Source organism: Heterodontus francisci, chromosome 12, assembly GCF_036365525.1.
Source record: "Heterodontus francisci isolate sHetFra1 chromosome 12, sHetFra1.hap1, whole genome shotgun sequence".
Lineage (NCBI taxonomy): Eukaryota > Metazoa > Chordata > Chondrichthyes > Heterodontiformes > Heterodontidae > Heterodontus > Heterodontus francisci.
In genome coordinates, this window is record NC_090382.1 from 90,337,084 (window position 1) to 90,358,931 (window position 21,848).

The 21,848-nt window shown below is 41.7% G+C and overlaps 1 protein-coding gene across 1 annotated transcript in view; it reads left to right on the forward strand.

Annotated features, from left to right (window-relative positions):
* LOC137375982 (heat shock 70 kDa protein 4-like) overlaps positions 1-21,848 on the forward strand; it is an 84,545-nt gene that overhangs the window by 55,095 nt on the left and 7,602 nt on the right. Inside the window, exons 14-18 of the mRNA XM_068043820.1 lie at positions 2,203-2,358; positions 12,938-13,063; positions 14,707-14,814; positions 17,749-17,868; positions 19,640-19,801. Coding sequence (XP_067899921.1) covers positions 2,203-2,358; positions 12,938-13,063; positions 14,707-14,814; positions 17,749-17,868; positions 19,640-19,801 — 672 coding nt within the window. The remainder of the gene's footprint in view (positions 1-2,202; positions 2,359-12,937; positions 13,064-14,706; positions 14,815-17,748; positions 17,869-19,639; positions 19,802-21,848) is intronic.

The window sequence follows — 21,848 nt, forward strand, 5'->3', positions numbered from 1 at the left end:
GCTGTTCTATGTTCTAACCACTCGCTATGTGAAGAAGTTTTTCCTCATATCGCTTTTGGCTTCTTTTGCCGATCACTTGAAATCTGTGCCCTCTCGTTCTCAATCCTTTCATGAGTGGGAACAGTGTTTCCCTATCCACTATGTCCAGATCCCTCATGATTTTGAATATCTCTATCAAATGTCCTCTTAGCCTTCTCTCCTCCAGGGAAAACAGTCCCAACTTCTCCAATCTGTTTTCATATCTAAAGTTCCTCATACCTGGAACCATTTTCGTGAATCTTTTCTGTACTCTCTCCAATGCCATCACATCTTCCCTAAAGTGTGATGCCCAGAACTGGATGCAATACTCCAGCTGAGGCCGAACTAGTTTAACATAACCTCCTTGCTCTTATACTCTATACCCCTATTAATAAAGCCCAGGATACTATATGCTTTATTAACTGCTCCCTCAGTCTGTCCTGCCACTTTCAATGACTATGCACATACCCCCAGGTTCTTTTGCTCTTGCACCCCCTTTACCCTTTCTTATATTGTCTCTCCAGGTTCTTCTGACCAAAATGAATGACTTCACATTTCTCTGCATTGAACTACTTCTGCCACCTGTCTGCCCATTCCATCAACTTGTCTATGTCCTTTTGAAGTTCTACACTATCCTCCTCACAGTTCACAGTTGTTCCAAGTTTCATGTCATCCACAAATGTTGAAATTGTGCCCTGTACGCCAAGGTCTTGGTCATTAATATATATCAGGAAGCGTGTGTCCCAACACTGAACTCTGGGGAACTCCACTACAAGCCTTCCTCCAGCCTGAAGAGCATCCATTAACCACTACTCTGTTTCCTGTCACTGAGCCAATTTCGTATCCATTGCAGGGTAGAACTTCTGCAACTTACCAGGGCTTTCATATTCAGTATGGGTAATCTGGGTGCCTGCATATTCTGCTCCTGCAGTGTGACCTTTTTTTTTAAATATACAGGTGAGGCATTTTGTTGCCTCATAGTGTGAAAGCCATAATTTCTAATGCAGGCTTTACCAGCTACAAATCTCAGATGCTAATTATGCAGTGGTGCAAATGATGGTAACTGCCTCCCATTCCTCTGCTGCCCCCTCCCCTTTTCCCCCACTGCCCTGCATTCTTTACTGATACCATCTGTCATCCTCCTTCAAACAATAGTGCATTTATTTAGCTCCTTTAGTGTAGTGAAATGTCCTAAGGCATTTCATAGGATTGGTCAAAATTTGACATTGAGTCACATAACAAATTTAGGGACAGGTGACCAAAAGCTTGGTGAAAGAAGTAGGTTGTAAGGAGCTTCTTTGCTTGGAGACTTAGAGAGAGAATTCAGAGGATGGGCCAAGGCAGCAGAAGGTATGGCTGCCAATGGTGGGACAAAGAAAATCTGGGATGCCTGTGACCAGAAGTGGAAGAACGCCAAGTTTTCGGAGGGTATAGGCAGTCTTGCTAAACTGCACAGTTGTGCAGCAATCTGGAAGGTACTGTGCAGGTTGCTCACAAATTATTCCCTGTAAGACACTATGTGGCTGTGCAAGAAAATTTGAAGCTACTGTGTATTGAAATAAACAGGCCGTACACACAAATTTTTTAGAGGGAGTATTGATTGTAGGGCTGGAGGAGATTAGTGATAAGGATATTTGAATACAAGATTGAGACTTTTAAAATTGAGGCTTTTAGTCCACTACCTACTCCTCTCAGCCACTCTTTTTCCACCCAACAGGCGTTTAGTCTTCATCTTGCTCCTTAGCTGTTCCTTGTCCGCCACCACCTTTCCTCTCTTTGTTCATCTCCTTACTTTCCCTATCACTACATTGTCCTCACTGGCAGGACAAGCTTCCTTAGATGGTTCCATTATAAATGTAAGCTTTGGAATTTATAATACGCAGGGAAAATTGGTGCAATCGGACATGTGATTTTTAATGTATTCTAGATGACAATATCAAGTGTATAACTTTGAAATGGGAACTGACTTATGTCTAAATAGTTTGGTCCCATAACCCCACTGCATCTGAAGACGCATGTAGTCTTTGTTTCCTATTTGCAGACCCATGGAGATGGACTCATCGGCTGTATAAAAGTGACTTTCTGTTTAACAGTTCTATTGATTTTAGAATACAATTTTTGGAAAATTGTTTATCATTGTATTGAACATGAAATTCTGGTTAATTGCTGCTTTATTATTTTTAGACCTGTGATATGGCTTCAAAGGAAGATAAGAACAGAGACCAGCCTCCCCAGGCAAAGAAGGCAAAGGTCAAAACAAAGACTGTGGACCTACCCATAGAAAGCAATCTGCAATGGCAATTGGATCAGCAACTGCTGAATATATTCATTGAAACTGAGGTAGGAAACATAATGCAGTCTTTACTCAATGTAATAGACAAACATCTAGAAACCAAAAATACAATAGAGTAGTCTGCACAGATTTCAAAATGGGAGGCTGTGCGTAACTAACCTTATTGAATTCTTTTGAAGAAATAATAGACAAAGGTAATAAAGTAGATACAAGATATTTGGATTTTCAAAGTTATCGCATTGTAGAAATGTGACTATGCTCAGCATATGGGGAATCGGGACAGGTAGCAGAATGGATAGCAAGCTGGCTACAAAACAGAGAACCGAGTTGGGGGTTAAAGGTAGCTACGCAGATTGGCAACAGGTGAGAAGTGATGTTTCACAGGGTTCGGTGCTGGGACCCCTGTTTACAGTTTACATTTAATGATGTCTTGGGAATTAAAAGCACAATTTCAAACTTTGCAGACAACACCAAATTGGGAGGTGTAGTTAATACTGAAGAAGAACGCAACAAATTACAAGAAGTTAATAAATTTGCAGACTGGGTGTGTAATTTGCAAATGAACTTCAATTTATTTAAGTGTATGGTGGTGCATTTTGGTGTACGATACCCTCCCAAGCGCAATGAAAATTTTCCGATAATTCCTAAATTCCTCCCTCCATCCTCTGCACTGAGCAACTTCTCATCCTTGGTGATTTCAACCTCCATCTCAATTCATGTTCTGGCTCCTCTAAGTTCAATGCCCTCTTACCCTCCCTAAATCTCTCCCTCCATGTAAACTCCCCAAACTATATTCATGGCCACCCCCATGACCTTGCCATCTCGCATGATCTTGCTAGTCTCATCATGTCAATTACAGATAAGGCCATTTCTGATTACTTCCTTGTATCACTCGCCACCCGCATCCCCCTTCCATACCCCAACCCTATCTCGTTCTGAATCTATCCCTAGGGGAAAGAATTCCCTCAATTTACTTAGAACTGCATTTTCAGAATCCCAACTGTCTAGCCTTTGGTCTCCGTTCGCCACAACATTTCTGCAGCTACTGGTTTGCTCATTCGCACTCTTGCCTTCACCTTTGATGCCCTTGTCCCCAATAAAACCATTACCCTCTCTCACCCTGGTACAGCCCTCATCTCTGCTCGTTTAGATCCAAGGGACGCAGATTTGAAAAGATATGGTGGACAACTAGTTTAACCATTCACTGCTAGATCTGGCTGGACCACATAAAACGTTATCGTGTTTTGCTGTTCTCCCTTGCTAAAACTGCTCATTATTGCAAGATCATCCGGGAATGCAAAGGTAACCCCTGTTGTCTTTTCCTTACTGCAGACAATCTTAAACCCATCTCCCCTGTTCTATCCATCCTCACCTCCAAAAATTAGTGCAAGGAATTCATAGTCTTCTTTGTCACTATCATGACCATCCGATCAGCTGCCACTGCTGTGTCCCTCCCATTCTCTAGCCCACCTGACCAAACTTCTTCTAATGCTTCCACCTGCCCTAGCCCTGAAGTCGCATCTTTCTGTAGTTTCTCTCCTATCTCCCCTCATGTTCTCTCTGCGCTCAGGTCCATGAGATCCACCTCCTGCTCCTTCAACCCTGAACTCCGGACCAGCCATCTTCTCCTCCTGGTCCCATATTAGCCAATATTGTTTAATGGTTCTCTCTCCAGGTGTTGTCTTGCTCTCCTTTTATATCTACCATCATCAACCCTCTCCTCAAAAAAACTAAACCTGATCCCACCATCCTTGCAAACTACTGTCCTATCTATGACCTGCCTTTCCTCTCCAGTTCTTGAACGTGTTCCTCCCAAATCCATTCCCATCTTTTCCTGGAACTCCACGTTTGAATCACTGCAATCAGACTTCCGCCTTGCCACAGTACGAAAACCGCTCTTATCAAAGTAACAAATGACATCCTGTGTGATTGTGGCAAAGGAAAACTTTCCCTCCTAGTCTTTTCATCCTGTCTGCAGTCTTTGACACGGTTGACCACACTGTTGTCCTCTTACCCATTGTTGTCCAGCTGTGTGGGACTGCTCACCTGGTTCCATTCTTAACTATCTAATCAGAACCAGAGTGTCACTTGCAATGACTTTTCTTCCTTCTCCTGCGCCATTACATCTGGTGTCCCCCAGGATCTATCCTTGACCTCATCTATATGCTACCCCTCGGCGACATCATACAAAAGCACTTCATTGGTTTCCGCATGTACGCTGACAACACCCAGCTGTATTTCACCACCACCACTCTGAATTCCTCCGCAAAGTTATCGGATTGCTTCTCTAACATCCAGAAATGGATGAGCAGAAATTTCTTCCAATTATTTGGAAGATTGAAGCCATTGGTTTCAATCGCTGCTCCAAATTCCTTGCCTAGCCACCAACTTCATCCCTCTCCCTGGCAACAGTCTGAGATTAGACCAGTCTGTTTCCAACCTTGGTGTCATATTTGACCATGAGATGATCTTCCAACCTCATATGCACAACATCGCTAAGACCGCCTATTTCCACCTCTGTAACATTGCCCGACTTTGCCCCATCTCACTTCACCTACTACTGAAGCCTTCATTCGTGCCTTCATTTCCTCTAGCCTTAACTATTCCAATGCGGTCCTGTCTGGTGTTTCGCAATCTACCCTCCGTAAAATTGAGATCATCCAAAACTCTGCTGCCTGTGTCTTAACTCACATCAAGTCCCATTCACCGATCACCCCTATGCTTGCTGATCTACGTTGGCTACTGGAAGCAGCGTCTTGGTTTTTAAAATTCTCTTCGTCGTCATAGTGAGGTGAGAGTGACTGCCCTTGACATCAAGGCAGCATTTGACTGAGTATGGCATCAAGGAGCCTGAGCAAAACTGAAGTCAGTGGTAATTGGGAAAACACTCTACTGATTGGAGTCGTAGATAGCACAAAGGAAGATGGTTGTGGTTGTTGGAGGTCATTCAACTCAGCTCTAGGACATCACTGCAGAAGTTCCTCAGGGTAGTGTCCTTGATCCAACCATCTTCAGCTGCTTTATTCACCTTCCTTCAATCATGACGTCAGAAGTGGGGATATTCGCCGATGATTGCACAATGTTCAGCACCATTTGCGACTCCACAGCTACTGAAGCAGTCAGTGTAGAAATGCAGCAAGACCTGGACAATATCCAGGCTTGGACTGATAAGTGGCAAGTAACATTCACACCACACAAGTGCCAGCCAATGACTATTGTTACGACCAAGGCAGAAGTAATGCACTGTCAATTCAGTCCCACTACTCCACAGGTCATAGCATATTAAAGTTTTCCCACCTGCTGGAAATTAGGCAAATTAAGTGATTTATTAACCTCCCAGGATAAAACAGACTAAACAAGGTATCTTTAATCAATAACAAATTAACTATTTATTAATAAACTAAATCTTAAACACTATTGATATAAACCTATGTCTAAAAGACTTTGTAACTTATTTCTCTGAACCCTAATGCACGCATGCATGCATTCAAAAATCAACAGTTAACTGGTTTAAAAATGATGTTTCTTAGGAATAAATAAGTAGCTAGGTTGTAAGTGCTGGAGATTTATATTCCCAGTTGGTGAGATGTCCCAGAGTAGAATAATCAGATGCCACTCGAAGTCTCCAGGTGACTTCGATGAACAGACGAATGAGAGGTGATCTCATTGAAACCTACAAAATACTGAAAGGGGTAGACAAGGTAAATGTAGGTAAGAGATTTCCTCTGGTTGGGGAGTCTAGAACCAGGGGACATAATTTCAAAATTAGGGAGAAGCCACTTAGTGCAGAGATGAGGAGAAATTCCTTTATTCAGAGGGTTGTGAATCTTTGGAATTCTCTACCTCAGAGGGCTATGGAAGCTTAGTCATTGAGTATGTTTAAAGCAGAGATTGACAGATTTCTAAATACAAATGACATAAGGGGATATGAGGATAGTGTGAGGAAAAAGGGCATTGAAGTGGATGATCAGCCATGATCGTATTGAATGGCGGAGCAGGCTCAATGGGCTGAATGGCCTACTACTGCTCCTATGTTGTTACTGACCCTAAGGGATAGGTGTTCAAAGCACTTGATTTGCAACAGGCATCACACAGTTCCTTCAACAAGGTGTATAGCAACAGGTCTATTTGGTTTTTAAAGTTTGTAGTCTTTCAGCAGAAACTTTACTGAGAATTCCAGCAAAGACAAACAGACAACAGTCACTTCTGAGGCAAAGATCTCTTAGAGTTTGGAAGTAAAAAAGGAATTTGCTACCTCCAACAATACAAACGTTCTTTTCCCAGAGGTTTTTTTTCTTGTTCAGACAATAAAACAGCCTGTAGCTCGTGGATTTTTCTGCTGAGATATAGACCACTTCTTCCTTCATGGCACGCTTTGCTGGTTTCTGGATCAAACTGGTTTAAGCCTGTCTTTTACACAGTCAAAAGTTACAATACCATATGAACTCCTCTCTCCTGTTGCCTAGGAGCCAGGTGCAGCTGCTGGCACACTGCAACTTAGTTTTTAAAGGTACACGATTTTTAAACAGAGGAGAAAAAAAAAAACAGGGGGTCCATGACACCATCTCAAACGAGAGAATCTAACCATTTCCCCTTGACATTCAATGGCATTGCGATCGCTAAATCCCCCACTGTCAACATCCTGGGGGTTACCGTTGACCAGAAATTGAACTGGAGTAGCCATATAAATATCATGGCTACAAGAGCAGGTCAGAGGCTAGGAATCCTGCAGCGAGTAACTCGCCTCCTGTCTCCCCAATGCCTGTCCACCATCTACAAGGCACAAGTCAGGAGTGTGATGGAATACGCTCCACTTGCCTGGATGGGTGCAGCTCCAACAACACTCAAGAAGCTCGACACCATCCAGGACAAAGCAGTCCGCTTGATTGGCACCCCATCCACCACCTTCAATATTCACTCCCTCCACCACAATGCAGTGTGTACCATCTACAAGATGCACTGCAGCATCGCACCAAAGCTCCTTTGACAGCACCTTCCAAACCTGCAACCTCTACCAGCAAGAAGGACAAGGGCAACAGATGCATGGAAACACCACCACCTGCAAGTACCCCTCCAAGCTGCACACCATCTTGGCTTCGACTATATCGCTGTTCTTTCACTGTCGCTGGGTCAAAATCCTGGAATTCCCTTCCTAACAGCACTGGGGATACCTACCCAGCATGGACTGCAGCGGTTCAAGAAGTTGGCTCACCACCACCTTCACGAGGGCAATTAGGCATGGGCAATAAATGCTGTCCCAGCCAGCAATATCAGCATCCCATGAACGAATAAAAAAAAAAAAGGCTACATACTGCTTGGATAAAATGTTGAATAGAGTAGAAGAGCACAGGAATCACCAAAGTAGTGATGAGTTAATGAGCCCAAAAACGTAAACCGAACACTGGTTCATTTCTCGAGGGATGGAATTGGGAAGCAGAGAATTTTATGTTAAACTTTTATAGAACTTTAGACTACACTTGAAGGCTTGACCTGTGCACAGTTCAACAGTAACTATACTTCAGAAGTAATTAATTGGCTGTAAAGTGCTTTGAGATGCTTTGGTGGTTGCGAAAGGTGCCATATAAATGCAAGATGGTCTTTCTTTACTCCAGGTTTTCAAAAAAAAAAGGCATTGGCGAGGCACAAAAAAGAATTATAAAGTTGATAAACTGAGAGGATATACTCATCAGGAAAGGCTGAACCGTCTGGGGCTCTTTTCCTTAGAAGAGAGAAGTCTGAGGGATGACTTCATAGAGGTCTCTAGTGAAAGGACTGATAGAGGACATAGAAAAATGTTTCCACTTGTAGGGAACTCCAAAACTAGAGGTCTTAAATATTAAAGTAAAAGCAAAATACTGCGGATAATGGAAATCTGAAATAAAAGCAGAAAATGCTGGAAATACTCAGCAGGTCTGGCAGCATCTATGGAGAGAGAAACGGAGTTGATGTTTCAAATCAACAAACCCCAATTGTCAGAACCCTAATGAAAGGTCATTGACCTGAAGTCCTAATTCTCTCTCTCTGAAGTTGCTGCCAAACCTGCTGAGTATTTCCAGCATTTTCTGTCAAATACAAGATGGTCACTAATAAATGCACTAGGGAGTTCAGGAGAAACTTTTTTTTTACCCAAACAGTTGTAAGAATGTGGAATGTGCTACCGCAAGTAGATAAGGTAAATAGCGTAAATGCATTTTAGGGGGAGTCAGATTAGCACACAAGGGAGAAATGTTCTGATGGAGTTGGATGAAAGTTGGGAAGAGGCTCATGTGATGTGTAAATGATGGTACAGACCAGTTGGACCAAAAGACCGGTTTCTGTACACTGTACGCGATGTAAACTTTTTTCAGAAGATGTTGTGTATCTGTACAGGGTAGGAAAAAACCAATTACTTTTTGATGGTGCCTAATGGGCCATGAAAAGAGTATAATGCACTGGTTTTGTTGCTCCCAACATGCCTAAATCTAGTACCTGACATGTACAATAACTTATCTGAATTGGGTGTGCTGAATTGGTGGAGTAAACAAGATCTACCACCACCAAGAGATGTGGTTTCATTTCGCCAGTTCAAATGCATTAACATAACTGAGACATTCTTCATATCTGCTTTTATTATTTTCAAGCTCCAATTACAGCATTGCATCTCACTATAATATAGGAATACTAAAGTGAAATCGATTGATGTAACAACATAATTGCACCTTTAGTCAGTTAAGAATGTTTAATTCTTGTCGCTTTGAAGCTACGTAAGCTAGACCGAACATTTGTCTCCCAAAAGTATGTCTATCAATGTCTAGTGAAACATAAGATCCGAATTTGTATCTAGATATGGTCAAAACGTCAAGATAAATTGGCTCTCGCCCATCTATCTTTGGTCTGAACTTGTAAATTTAAATGGGTAACTTCCTTTACACTTTTGAATTGTTTATGTAAATTGCAGGTTTAATTTTCTTATAATTGGAGGTTTAAATGTAGCATTAAAAAAGGATCATTTAGTCTCAAGTAGACGATCCGTCTAATGTTTGTAAAGGGAGCAAACTTGGTGCTCTACCTGTAGGGTAGAACAGCGTCATGTAGAATGGTCACAGTGGAACTCTGCAAACTCTCACTTGTGACTTCTCTGATTCTTGGAGAACCGCAAAATTGTTGGAGCAACAAAAGTATTTCCTATGTACGTGGCTGCGTGACTTGCAAGTTTCAAATTTATTGTCTACAAATGAATGCTAAAGCAAACATTTGGTTTTTTTCACTGTATACATGTCAAATGCATTGATTTGATGCAGACTATAAGCTGCTCCTAATTTTTCCATAAATGTGTTACTAAACATATCTTCAGGAGAGCACTTGATACTTCACCAGGATGAATGTTTCCATTTCCTAAATGAGCTATAGTTCTGGCCTTACATTGCTAATTCATACCATACTTTGTGCTGTCAATTCATACAATTTGGCGCACTCAACCCAGTTTCAAATGTACCCTGAATGGGACTTCTACCGATTTCCATATTTGTTTTTGTTAAGCCCTTATCTATTTTATGGTCGGTATTCAAAAGGGTTTAAGAAATCAGCTGAACAGAGTTCCTGTGGTAGTAAAAACAAAAAATGCTGGAAATACTCAGGTCAGGTAGCATCTGTGGAGACAGAAGCAGAGTTAACGTTTCCGGTCCATGACCTTTCATCAGAACTGGCAACGGTTACATAGAAACATAGAAAATGGGAGCAGGAGTAGGCCATTCGAGCCTGCTCTGCCGTTCATTATGATCATGGCTGATCATCCAACTCAGTAACCTGTTCCTGCTTTCTCCCCATACCCTTTGATCCCTTTAGAATCGAGCTATATCCAAGTCCTTCTTGAAAACATACAATGTTTTGCCCTCAACTGATTTCTGTGGTAGCAAATTCCACAGGCTCACCACTCTCTGGGTGAAGAAATTTCTCCTCATCTCAGTCCTGAAAGGTTTACCCCATATCCTTAGACTATGACCCCTGGTTCTGGACTCCCCCACCATCGGGAGCGTCCTTCCTGCATCTACCCTGTCAAGTCCTGTTAAAAACCTATAAAATTCTATGAGATCCCCCTCACTCTTCTGAACTACAGCGAATATAATCCTAACCGACTCAATCTCTCCTCAAACGTCAGTCCCACCATCCCAGGAATCGGTCTGGTAAATCTTCGCTGCGTTCCTTCTATAGCAAGAACATCCTTCCTCAGATAAGGAGACCAAAACTGCACACAACATTCCAGGTGTGGCCTCACCAAGTATAGCTGCAGCAAGACATCCCTGCTCCTGTTCTCGAATCCTCTCGCTATGAAGGCCAACATATCATTTGCCTTTTTTACCGCCTGTTAGCCCTGCATGCTTACCTTCAGCGACTGGTGTACGAGGACACCCAGGTTTCGTTGCATATTCCCCTCTCTCAGTTTATAGCCGTTCAGATAATCTGCTTTCCTGTTTTTGCTACCAAAGTGGATAACCTCACATTTATCCACATTATACTGCATCTGCCATGCATTAGCCCACTCACCTAACTTGTCCAAATCACCCTGAAGCCTCTCTGCATCCTCCTCACAACTCACCCACCCAGTTTTGTGTCATCTGCAAATTTGGAGATGCATTCGGTTTTAAGAAGTGGAGGGAAGGAGGTGTGGAAGAGAACCAAAGGGAAGGTGTGTGATAGGGCAGAGGGCAGGAAAGACGTCATGGGACAAAGGCAGAGAGTGTTCATGTGATGAAAAACAAAACATTAGTCCAGAGAGAGAGTGTTAATGGCAGAATAATGTGCAGCTCTGTCCAAAAGCACATGAAAAACCAAGTTTAAGGCAGGCACATAGTTAAGAAATAAAATAATTTAAAAACCAAACAAAATTTTTTAAAAAAGCCAGTCATGCTCTGAAATTGTTGAACTCAATGTTGAGTCCAGAAGGCTGTAGAGTGCCTAATCGAAAGATGAGGTGCTGCTCCTCGAGCTTGCGTTGATGTTCACTGGAACACTGCAGCAGGCCAGGGACAGAAATGTGAGCACGAAAGCAGGGTGGTGTTAAAATGGAAAGCAACTGGAAGTTCGGGGTCATGCTTTCGGACTGAACAAAGGTGTTCCACAAAGCGATCACCCAATCTCTGTTTGGTCGTCCCAATGTCGTTCACCACAGCCATTAACACTCTCTCTGTCTTTGTCTCATGACATCTTTATTAATTCTCTCCTGCCCTCTGCCCTATCTTTCACCTTCCCTTTTGTTTTCTTCCCCACCACCCCCACCTTCACATCGGGGAAAACTTTCCGCTGGTTGGAATCATATCTTGCACAAAGGACGATGGTTGTGGTTGTTGGAGATCAATCATCTCCGCTCCAGGACATCACTGCAGGGGTTCCTCAGGGTAGTGTCCTAGGCCCAACCATCTTCAGCTGCTTCATCAATGACCTTCCTTCAATCATAAGGTCAGAAGTGGGGATGTTCGCTGATGATTGCACAATGTTCAGCAGCATTCGTGACTCCTCAGATACTGAAGCAGTCAGTGTAGAAATGCAGCAAGACCTGGACAATCCAGGCTTGGGCTGATGTGTGGCGCGAATGTTACTTGCCACTTAAGTGCCAGGCAATGACCATCTCCAACAAGAGAGCATCTAACCATCTCCCTTTGACATTGTGTATTTGATGGTTGAATCCCACACTATCAACGTCCTGGGGGTTACCATTGACCAGAAACTGAACTGGAGTAACCATATAAATACTGTGGCTACAAGATCAGGTTAGAGGTTAGGACTCCTGAGGTGAGTAACGCACCTCCTGACTCCCCAAAACCTGTCAACCATCTCAAGGCACAAGTCAGGAGTGTGATGGAATACTCTCCACTTGCCTGGATGGGTGCAGCTCCAACCGCACTCAAGAAGCTCAACACCATCCTAGACAAAGCAGCCCGCTTGATTGGCACACCATCTACAAACATTCACTCCCTCCACCACCGGCACACAGTGGCAGCAGTGTGTACCATCTACAAGATGCACTGCAGCAACACACCAAGGCTGCTCGGGCCGCACCTTCCAAACCCGTGACCTTTACCACCTAGAAGGACATGGTCAACAGATGCGTGGGGACACCACCACCTGCAAGTTCCCCTCCAAGCCACATACCGTCCTGACTTGGAATTATATCGTCATTCCTTCACTGTCACTGGGTCAAAATCCTGGAACTACCTAACAGCACTGGTGTACCTCCCCCACATGGACTGCAGTGGTTCAAGAAGGCAACTCAACATCACCACCTCCAGCACAACTAGGCATGGGTAATAAATGCTGGCCTGGCCAGCGATGCCCACATCCCATGAAACGAATAAATTTTAAAATAACTTTCCTAACTGTTGCCAGTTCTGATGAAAGGTCGCAGCCTGAAACGTTAACTCTGCTTCACTCTCCACAGATGCTGTCTGACCTGCTGAATATTTCCAGCATTTTCTGTTTTTATTTCAGATTTCCAGCATCTGCAGTATTTTTCTTCTATTTTGGAGTTCTTGTGGGTTTTTTTGTGATGTCATGGAAATGTATTTTTGTCTTCAAATTAATAGTTCATGCAAGCCGCTTTGAAATTATTGAAATATTTTAGCTATAATTAGTTTTTATCTTTCCATTTAGGGTAAAATGATTATGCAAGATAAACTTGAAAAGGAAAGAAATGATGCAAAGAATGCACTGGAGGAATATGTGTATGAAAGTAGGGACAAGCTGTGTGGAATCTATGAGAAGTTTGTCAGTAAAGATGTAAGTATTTGATTCAGTGCTAGGTTATATGTTTGCAATGAGAAATTAAAAAGGGAAGGTTCTAAAACTACCTGGATATCTCGGCTGCTGCTTTGAAGCCAAGATTATACACAACAACAATGGCAATAAGTTCTAATAAATGTAATAGAAATAATTAACTTGTGTATGTTTCCTAGGTTTTATTGTTTCTTGTTTTACCTTGTGCCGAATTGATCCTCGGTACTCTGAAATTCATGATCAAAACATACCTGTGCCTTTTAGCATTGCCATTTTTTTCCTGGGAGAGGCTATTTGGCCAATTAGAAGAGAGAGCAAAATGTAATTCCAAAAATGTAGGTCGAGAAAATATCCGTAACAGTTGTGTACATTGCTCAGATCTTTTTCAGGTTTGTCCCTCTCAGGACTAACTTGATGTTTCATAGTGCATTTTTACTTTTGTGTCAAGTAGTCTGCCATTCCTTTGGGTAAATTGCGTAGCCATTTGAGTTGGTGGGGTGGTGGGGGGTATTCACTGCACTTGCAGAATCATCCTTGCACATGATTTTGTAGTTCTACTGTTACAGATTCTACCCAACAAGAAGCTGCTTCCTATTAAGTTCAACGCACGACAGTTGTTTGTAGTAATTTCCGAACTCAAAAAAATGGAGGCTGTTTTTTTTAAAAAAAAAAAAATCAATACTTGGACAGCACTCTGAATTCTCAGGAGTCCCAAGTTCTTCTCTTGACTAGAGGTTCATGTTTAGGGGTTTGTGAAATGTGAGATTGCCAGTTGCAGGGCCATGGAGAGAGGGAACACTTTTTGAATCACCTTAAACATGTGAACTAGTAGGTCAATCGACTGAAAGCAGAAAGCATGCTAATCATTTTAAGCAAAGTGGACATGGTCTCCTAAGCAACAGGATAAGTAATGTATGGTTAGTTCACATACCGATTTAACCCCACACAAGGACCTATCTGATTTTATGTGGTCTGTAAGTTTTTCTGGATGGGAGGGAAATGTTTTAATTTAAAGGGACCCGAGGACCTACTTTTAAATTCATGCATACAATTAAGAAAAAATATGGCAGTTGTGTTTTATGATTGCAATTTATGGAAATTTGTCGTGATGAAGATTGCATACAGAAGGCAAAAAATGTGTTTTGTTTTGGTTATTTTTTTTATTAAATTTGAGTGAAAAGGTGAACAGCAGTGTGATACTGGATCATTTGGTACACCTCAGGTCTGTTAAAAATAATTGGAAGTTACTTGCTGCTTCTGAGACCACAACTGTTTTTTAAAACACTTTATTTTGTGTGTTGGAATATCCATTTTCACTTTCCATGAATATCAAGGATGCATATGTAACAGTGGCAGGATGGATAAAATGAAGATGGGCATTAGTGTAATTTTGAATCACTTAGAAAAATACTGTCATGTGTTTCGTGAATGTCTGTCTGCATTAATATTTGTGACTCATTATTTTTCATAGTGAAAACTTGAATGAAAAAATATAAATACTTCAACTACAAGCTATTAAATTAATTTGTATTAAATGTTCAAAATTTGATGGGGCATTAAGCCAGATACTTTGAATGGATAGTAAAGTGTAGATTTTTGTTCTCTCTGAGTCAAAGACCAATATGAAGCTTTATTTTTACTCCTAGGAACAAAACCAATTAAGCCTGCTGCTAGAAGACACAGAAAACTGGTTGTACGAAGACGGCGAGGATCAGGGAAAACAAGTGTATATAGATAAATTGGCCGAATTGAAGGTAAATATGTACGGCTTAGTGAGACTCTTCCTTTCTGAAAGAGGCATGTGTATGAAATACATAACGCTCTCTTTAACGTGCAGTGAAACAAAACTTCGTATTCCTGAAGTTAAAGCTTTTACTTTTGGTGCTATAAATTTGTTGGGAGTAGAATTTCTGTGATGTTGATAAAACCCTACTATTCATTGTTGTTGATCACCAGGATCAGCAAAGCAGACCTGGAAAAATGAAATAAAATTACCTTTGCAAACCCCTGCCACTTGTATATAAAGTAAGTTTTTGTGTTCATGAATTGTGTAAGCACAATAGGTGTACAAGGCCTTGGAAATTGAGCAGTTAGCCATTTCATCCGATCCCTTCTATATTCTCACTAATTTCTGCTTGGCCTAAGATGTTTGTCATATGCGAGAGCATTATTATTGTATGCAAATACATTTTTATACCAGAAGTATCTATCCAGCAATTTTTCTTTTATGCCAGGATTGTTTTGTGTTGAACTTCGCTACCTAAAGGCAAGCACTACACAAAAAGATCATGAAGGCGAAGGCTTTAAAAATAAAAATCAGTAACTCCTTTTACTGTTTTTTTTTCAATGGGATAGGAGTTAGCATTAAAACTTCTAGGAATGTCTATATTGAAGTCAAAGCTGCCAAATGTGTGCAAAACCTTTTTAATGTAGTAAACGTCCCAATACAATGCAAACTATAAATGAAGCATTTACAAGAGAACAGCAGAGCCGGAAGTTTGTTAAAAAGGTGGTAAATAGGGTTACAAACTTTCAATTCAGCTCAGAGCAACGAGGCATCTAACTGCAAACTACAGAGCCCAATGCAAGTTGGTTTGCAACTTGAAATTAATGATGCCCCCATTATAATATGTTGTGGTTAAAAATATCATGGAGATTCACTGCTGCTGGAGTCTGAATGCCAACACCCACAATTTTGCTGCTAACCATCTGCAAACCCTGTCAATGATCAAAAGCAATTGCCTCAGCAGAGAGCTGTGGAAGCTCGGTCATAGTCATAGAGAGATACAGCACTGAAACAGGCCCTTCGGCCCACCAAATTTGTGCCAACCATCAATCACCCGTTTATTGAGTGTTTAAGGCAGAGATTGACAGCTTTCTAATACAAATGACATAAGGGTATATGGGATAGTGTGGGGGGAAAAAGGCATTCAAGTGGATGATCAGCCATGATCATATTGAATGGCAGCAGGCTCGATGGGCTGAATGGCCTACTCTTGCTTCTAAGTTCCAATGTTCAGGAGGCAATGAGTCACCATAGCTATGCTTTGGGTACTGCTGCAGCTAATCTGTGAACATGTTTCTGGTAATTAAAGTCTCCACTGCCCTTAACTTTGTGGTGTCCTGTTTCTTCTAGGCTAGCATAAGGATTGTTAATGTATTGCCCATACTTGCATAAAACAGATGACTGATATATTATTAGCATGGCTAGCACTCTGATCCCATTGAATAACAGTTGCAACATGATGCATTGCTGCTCAATTTCATCACATTACTGCATTTCCCAAAATATAGATATGCTTACTGTCAGGCATGTGGTTAAATTGGCATTGGGTTTCTGCTGCTATCCACTGCAACTCACAGTGCTACCTACTGAAGCTCACTAACTGCATCTGTGGGGTGTATTTAGCTGTGCTTTTGCTTCTAAACATGAATGAGAGATGGAGGCTGCTTTGAGTTGCCAACTGATTCTTGGCCACTAGTTGAATGCTGGCTCCAAAAGACACCTTTAAAACAGATCTTGGATTGCAAAATAATGTTGTTTCATATTCATTCTTGAGGTTTGAGCATCGTTGGCATAGCCAGCATTTATTATTGTCCATCCCAAATTGACCTTTAGCAGGTGGTGGTGAGCTGCCTTCTGTATGTGCGTATTTTGGGGGGGAGAGGGGGATTCATGTGTCGTTGAACCAGAAGGGTTGGAAGGGGTATAACTGGAGAGGAGAAATAAGACATTGAACAGTAGATGGTACTGACCCAGAGCTTGGGAGAGATCTGCAATTTCACCTTGTACTGAATTCATGCTCTTGAATCCTCAAGGGGTGTTGAGGCCCTGTCATTTTGTGGCTTTGCTGTTGCAGTGGCCCTGTTCCTTTGTATCAGGAGACATCTCCTCTTGCAAGCAAAGAGGCAGTATTGTAATGCAAGTTGAAGGAACACAACATCTATCCACCCTCATGCTTTCTCTGAACTCATTTTGTCCATGACACCTGCCTTCTGTGCTTTCATTCCTATTCCACTACACTGATAACCACCCAATTTCCCTTCTGGCCCCTTACTAGCTGACATTGTACATTTTCATCGCTTTCAAAACCACCCTTGCAAGCTACCACTACATCTTCAATCTCCCTTTCATATCCAGAGTCCTCAAGCATGTTATTGCCTTTCAAATCTACGCCCATCATTCCAGCAGATCCATGTTTGAATCTCTCCTGTCAGCTTTCTGCCCCGACACAACATTGAAACGGACCTAATTAAAGTCACAAATTGCATCCTTTGTGACTGCAACCATAAAGCACTATCCCTGCTTGTCTTTCCTGACCCCTGCAGCCATTGAAATGGTCAACTCCACCATCCTAATTTAGTAGCTATGTTGTCCAGCTGAGCGAGCTGGGCTTGATATCATCCAGAAGTTGTGGCAAAATGCTATGTGGCTAAAGTGGGCACAATTTTACACCACAAAGATTTTGATTTTGCAAACACAGAACTTGAAATCAAATTGAGACTAGTCGGACATTTTCAGCACACAGAGGAATCTTTCAGCCCATCAGACTAGTATGAATTCAAAGCAACAGGGAAAATTGGTCAGTTTCTGCATTCTTCCCCTTTATTTTGACACATGCATGTTTCAAAGGGACATGTATACTATAATATGCAACCAAATAATTTGTGTCAATTTCTGTTTACAGAAACTTGGTCAGCCAATTCGGGACCGCTATCAAGAGTTTGAGGATCGCCCAAGAGCCTTCGATGAGCTGGGGAGACAGATGCAACAGTACATGAAGATAATAAACTCCTATAGAAATAAAGTATGTAGGCAGGAACATTTGTTATCAAGTAATATCTGGTGGAATGGCATGGATATGATTACATATTACAGTCCAATCTGTTCATATTTGTAGTAATGCTGTTTAATTGTTAGATATAGCTTTACAGTCTTTATTAAAACTTTTATATCTTTTAAAGCGTACCTGAGGTAGAATTGCAATAAGAGTGGTCCAAATATCATACTTCATGAATGAAGCATGAACAATTTGTAACTTACCACCTGAATTTGAAGGTTATCCAATTGCAGCTTTGTTTTTGCATAAACACTAGTGCATCTTCCTATTACTCATGGAAATTCAATTGAAACAATGTTATCTTTTTCTATTCTAACATTTTTCAATGGCAGCAGTTGTTCACATGCTCCATATTGATCATAATTGCACATGGATAGATTAGCAATTTGATAAATTCACAGTTACCAAGAAATTGTATCCTGTGCAGATTGTAGTAATAACTCAAAAACTACAGTATCAAACATTTTCGAGAGCTGGGCAGAATACTTAGCAAGTAGGGGTCTATCGGGCATTGTGTATTTTTGTTCCCTGCTTGCAGACCTGTATTATTGAATCTGAACAACAGAAAAGGCACTCAACTAGTTGTGAAGTGTTATGATCACTTTGTTCATCACAGCATCTTTGTCTGGACACTTAATCCAGAAATGTCAAACCATGAGCCCTATTGATATTTTTAATTGCTTATGTCTCTGGTTCAGCAACTACGACTTAGAAGGTTGCTGATCTGCACGAATAATGCTGACACCAGCTGCCTTCGTCTTTTCTCAGAATGTGAATGGCAGGTCTGGAGGAGTTGTTGGCAAGAAGACAAACAGTTAATTTTATTTTTTGGTTTAAAAAAATCTCCAAGAAAAAAGTGGGAATATAATATTTTTAAATAAAATTACATCCCTTCCTTGTAATATTGCTTCCAAGCAATTATAATCAGCACCAACTGCAGCATCACAAGTTGAGTCTCTAAAGTCTCTGGTTGCTCATCAAGATTCCAGTGCAAATTCTGCAACCTTTTTAAACTTTCAGCAGTCACTGTGTTCAGTTTTGTAAGACTTTCATCATTAATAAAGCTAAACATAGTCATTTTGGCTCCAAAATGACAGGCCTGATTAGCAGTTTAGAACCAGTTTGATCCTGTGTGGTGCTTGGTAATCTAATACCTGGACTAGGCAGATCTGCAATACTCCATAGTGCTGTTGACAATTGACCACCCCACCATTCCAGCTCACTAATAGAACCTGGAAGTGTAGACTTGTCACTGGTTAGCCAAGATTGTTCCAACTGAGCTGCAGATAACACTGCAAGTAGGAGACCAAATTTTGGTGAGATTGCTGTAGGTGCAGGAAGAATGGGGCATCTAGCTCAGAGGTTTGAGTAAAAGTTATATCCATTTTAAGAGAAAAGATGATGGCAGGAGAGCTGGATGCAGATTAAGCTGGGGTGAGCCAAGGAGAGGCTGGGACATATTCAGAAAAATAGATGAATCAGAAGGAAGCATATGACAAAAGGTTTGAGAAACAAAAGCTGAAACATTTTTAAAGCTCTGTAAGAGAGCTGTGATACTAATCCCCATACAGGAGTTAAATGTGACAAACAAAAACAGATATGTTTGCTCTTAGTAATTCAAACATTAATCTATGGCCGATGATTTGGCTAAAAAGTAGCTGAAATAGATCTTCAAATTTCATGGATAGTTTACTCATATCAGTGATTCTGAATTTTCTGGTTTGGATTTCTTTGATAGGAAGAACAGTATGATCATCTGGATCCAGCAGAGATGGAGAAAGTGGGAAAGTATGTACAAGAAGCAATGGAATGGATGAACAGTAAGATGAATTTGCAGAGCAAACAGGCTCTGACACAAGTCCCACTTGTAAAGTGTGCAGAAATCCGAGCCAAAGTTAAGGTAAGCTAAACCTTCCAAGCTGTTCAAAAGACATTACCACGGATTTGATTTTCATCTCTGTAATTAGAGTTCCCATGGCTTGTTAACATTGACTTGCCTATATTGTTTGAGCCAATACTGTTCCAGGCTTCTGGAGGCCACTAGAAACGTGCCAACAGGTTGGTTACTTGGAAGAGAAGAGAAGGAAAGGAAGAAACTAACAAGAAATGTAGAAGCTTCTACAGTATATAAACAGTAGTAGCTAAAGGAAGTGTTGGTCCCTTAGAGGATGAAACTGGGGAATCAATAATGGGAAATGAGGAAATGGCAGAGATTTTGAACAAATATTTTGTATCTGTCTTCGCATCCAAGAATAGTAGAAAATCAAGAGACAAAAGGGAGGGAGGAACCTAAAACTATCACTGCCAACTAATGGGACTAAAGGCTGATATTTCCCCTGGACATGATAGCCTGCATCCTAGGTCTAAGAAAAAGTGGCTGCAGAGATAGTGGATACATTGGTTGTAATCTTCCAAAATTCCCTAGATTCTGGAAAAGTCCCAGCAGATTGGAAAACCCCAAATGTAACACCTCTGTTCAAGAAAAGAGGGAGACAGAAAGTAGGCTAACTGGCTATATAGTTTCCCACTTTCTGTCATTGGGAAGATGCTGGAATCCATTATTAAGTAGTAGCAGGACATCTAGAAAATCATAATTGCATAAGGCAGAGTTAACATGGTTTTATGAAAGAGACATCGTGTTTGACATATTTATTAGAGATCCTTGAGGATGTAACAAGTAGGGTGGATAAAGGGGAATCAGTAGATGTAGTGTATTTGGATTTCCAAAAGGCATTCGATAAAGTTACACATAAAAGATTACTACACAAGTTCATGCTGTTGGGGGTGACATATTAGCATGGATAGAGGACTGGTTAACTAATAGTTGGGATAAATAGGTAATTTTCAGGTTGGCAAACTGTAACTAGTGGGGTGCCATGGGGATCAGTGCTGGGGCCTCAACTATTTACAATATATGTTAATGGCTTGGATGAAGGGACTGAAAGTATTGTAGCCAAATTTGCTGATACAAAGGTAGGTAGGAAAGCAAGTTGTGAAAAGGATATTAAGGCTGGAATTTTACATCTTGCTGCGGGGTCGGGGTAAAATTGTGTGGGACGTGGGAGGGCCATTCCCATTGCTTTCCCATCCCCCCTGCAATTTTACGAGTGGCGGGAGAGGTGACAAATGGCCCACCTGCAATTGAAGCCCTTGTGGCCATTTAACTGCTAATTAAGGGGCTTCTCCCACTGCCGCTGGTATATTACCAGCGGCGGACGGGCACTTTGTCAGCTGTGGAGGTCGCCCAGCAATACCAGGCAGCCTGCTAGTGCACCTCCCACCGCCCTGTTGAATGACCTCCACTCCCTTGTTGGGGACCAGCCAATTGTCCCCATTGAGGCAAAAACCCCACTTACCTTTTTCAGCACCAATATCCACAATCCTCCTGAAGCTGGGTGCAGTCCCAACAGTGGCCACCGCTCCCGGTAGCACTCCTGAGATTGAGGAGCTGCCAGCTGCCCCTGGGGGCGGAACTTCCTGCCTTAGATGGGCAGAAGTTCCGCCGGAGGCCAATTGAGGGCTAGGCCATGTAAGATCTGAATGGCTCCCAGGCCTGGCAGAGGCGGGCTTGCCCCTGACTTTTAAGATGGTGGGCGGGGCCTCTGCCCCAACATAAAATACCAGCCTAAGAGTCTGCAAAGTGATAGCAATAGATTGAGTGGGCAAAAATTTGTCAGATGAGTATAATGTAAGAAAATGTGAGGTTGGTCCATTTTGGTGGGAAAAATAGAAAAATAGAATATTGAAATGGAGAGGGAGAGAGACTGCAAAATGCTGCTGTACAGAGGGATGTGGGTGTCCTCGTACATGAATCTCAAAGTTAGTATGCGGGTACAATTAGGAAGGCAAATGGGATATTTCCCTTTCCTGCAAGGGGGTGGAGTATAAAAGTAGGGAGGTCTTGCTACAACTGTAGAGGGCATTGATGAGACTGCACCTAGAGTACT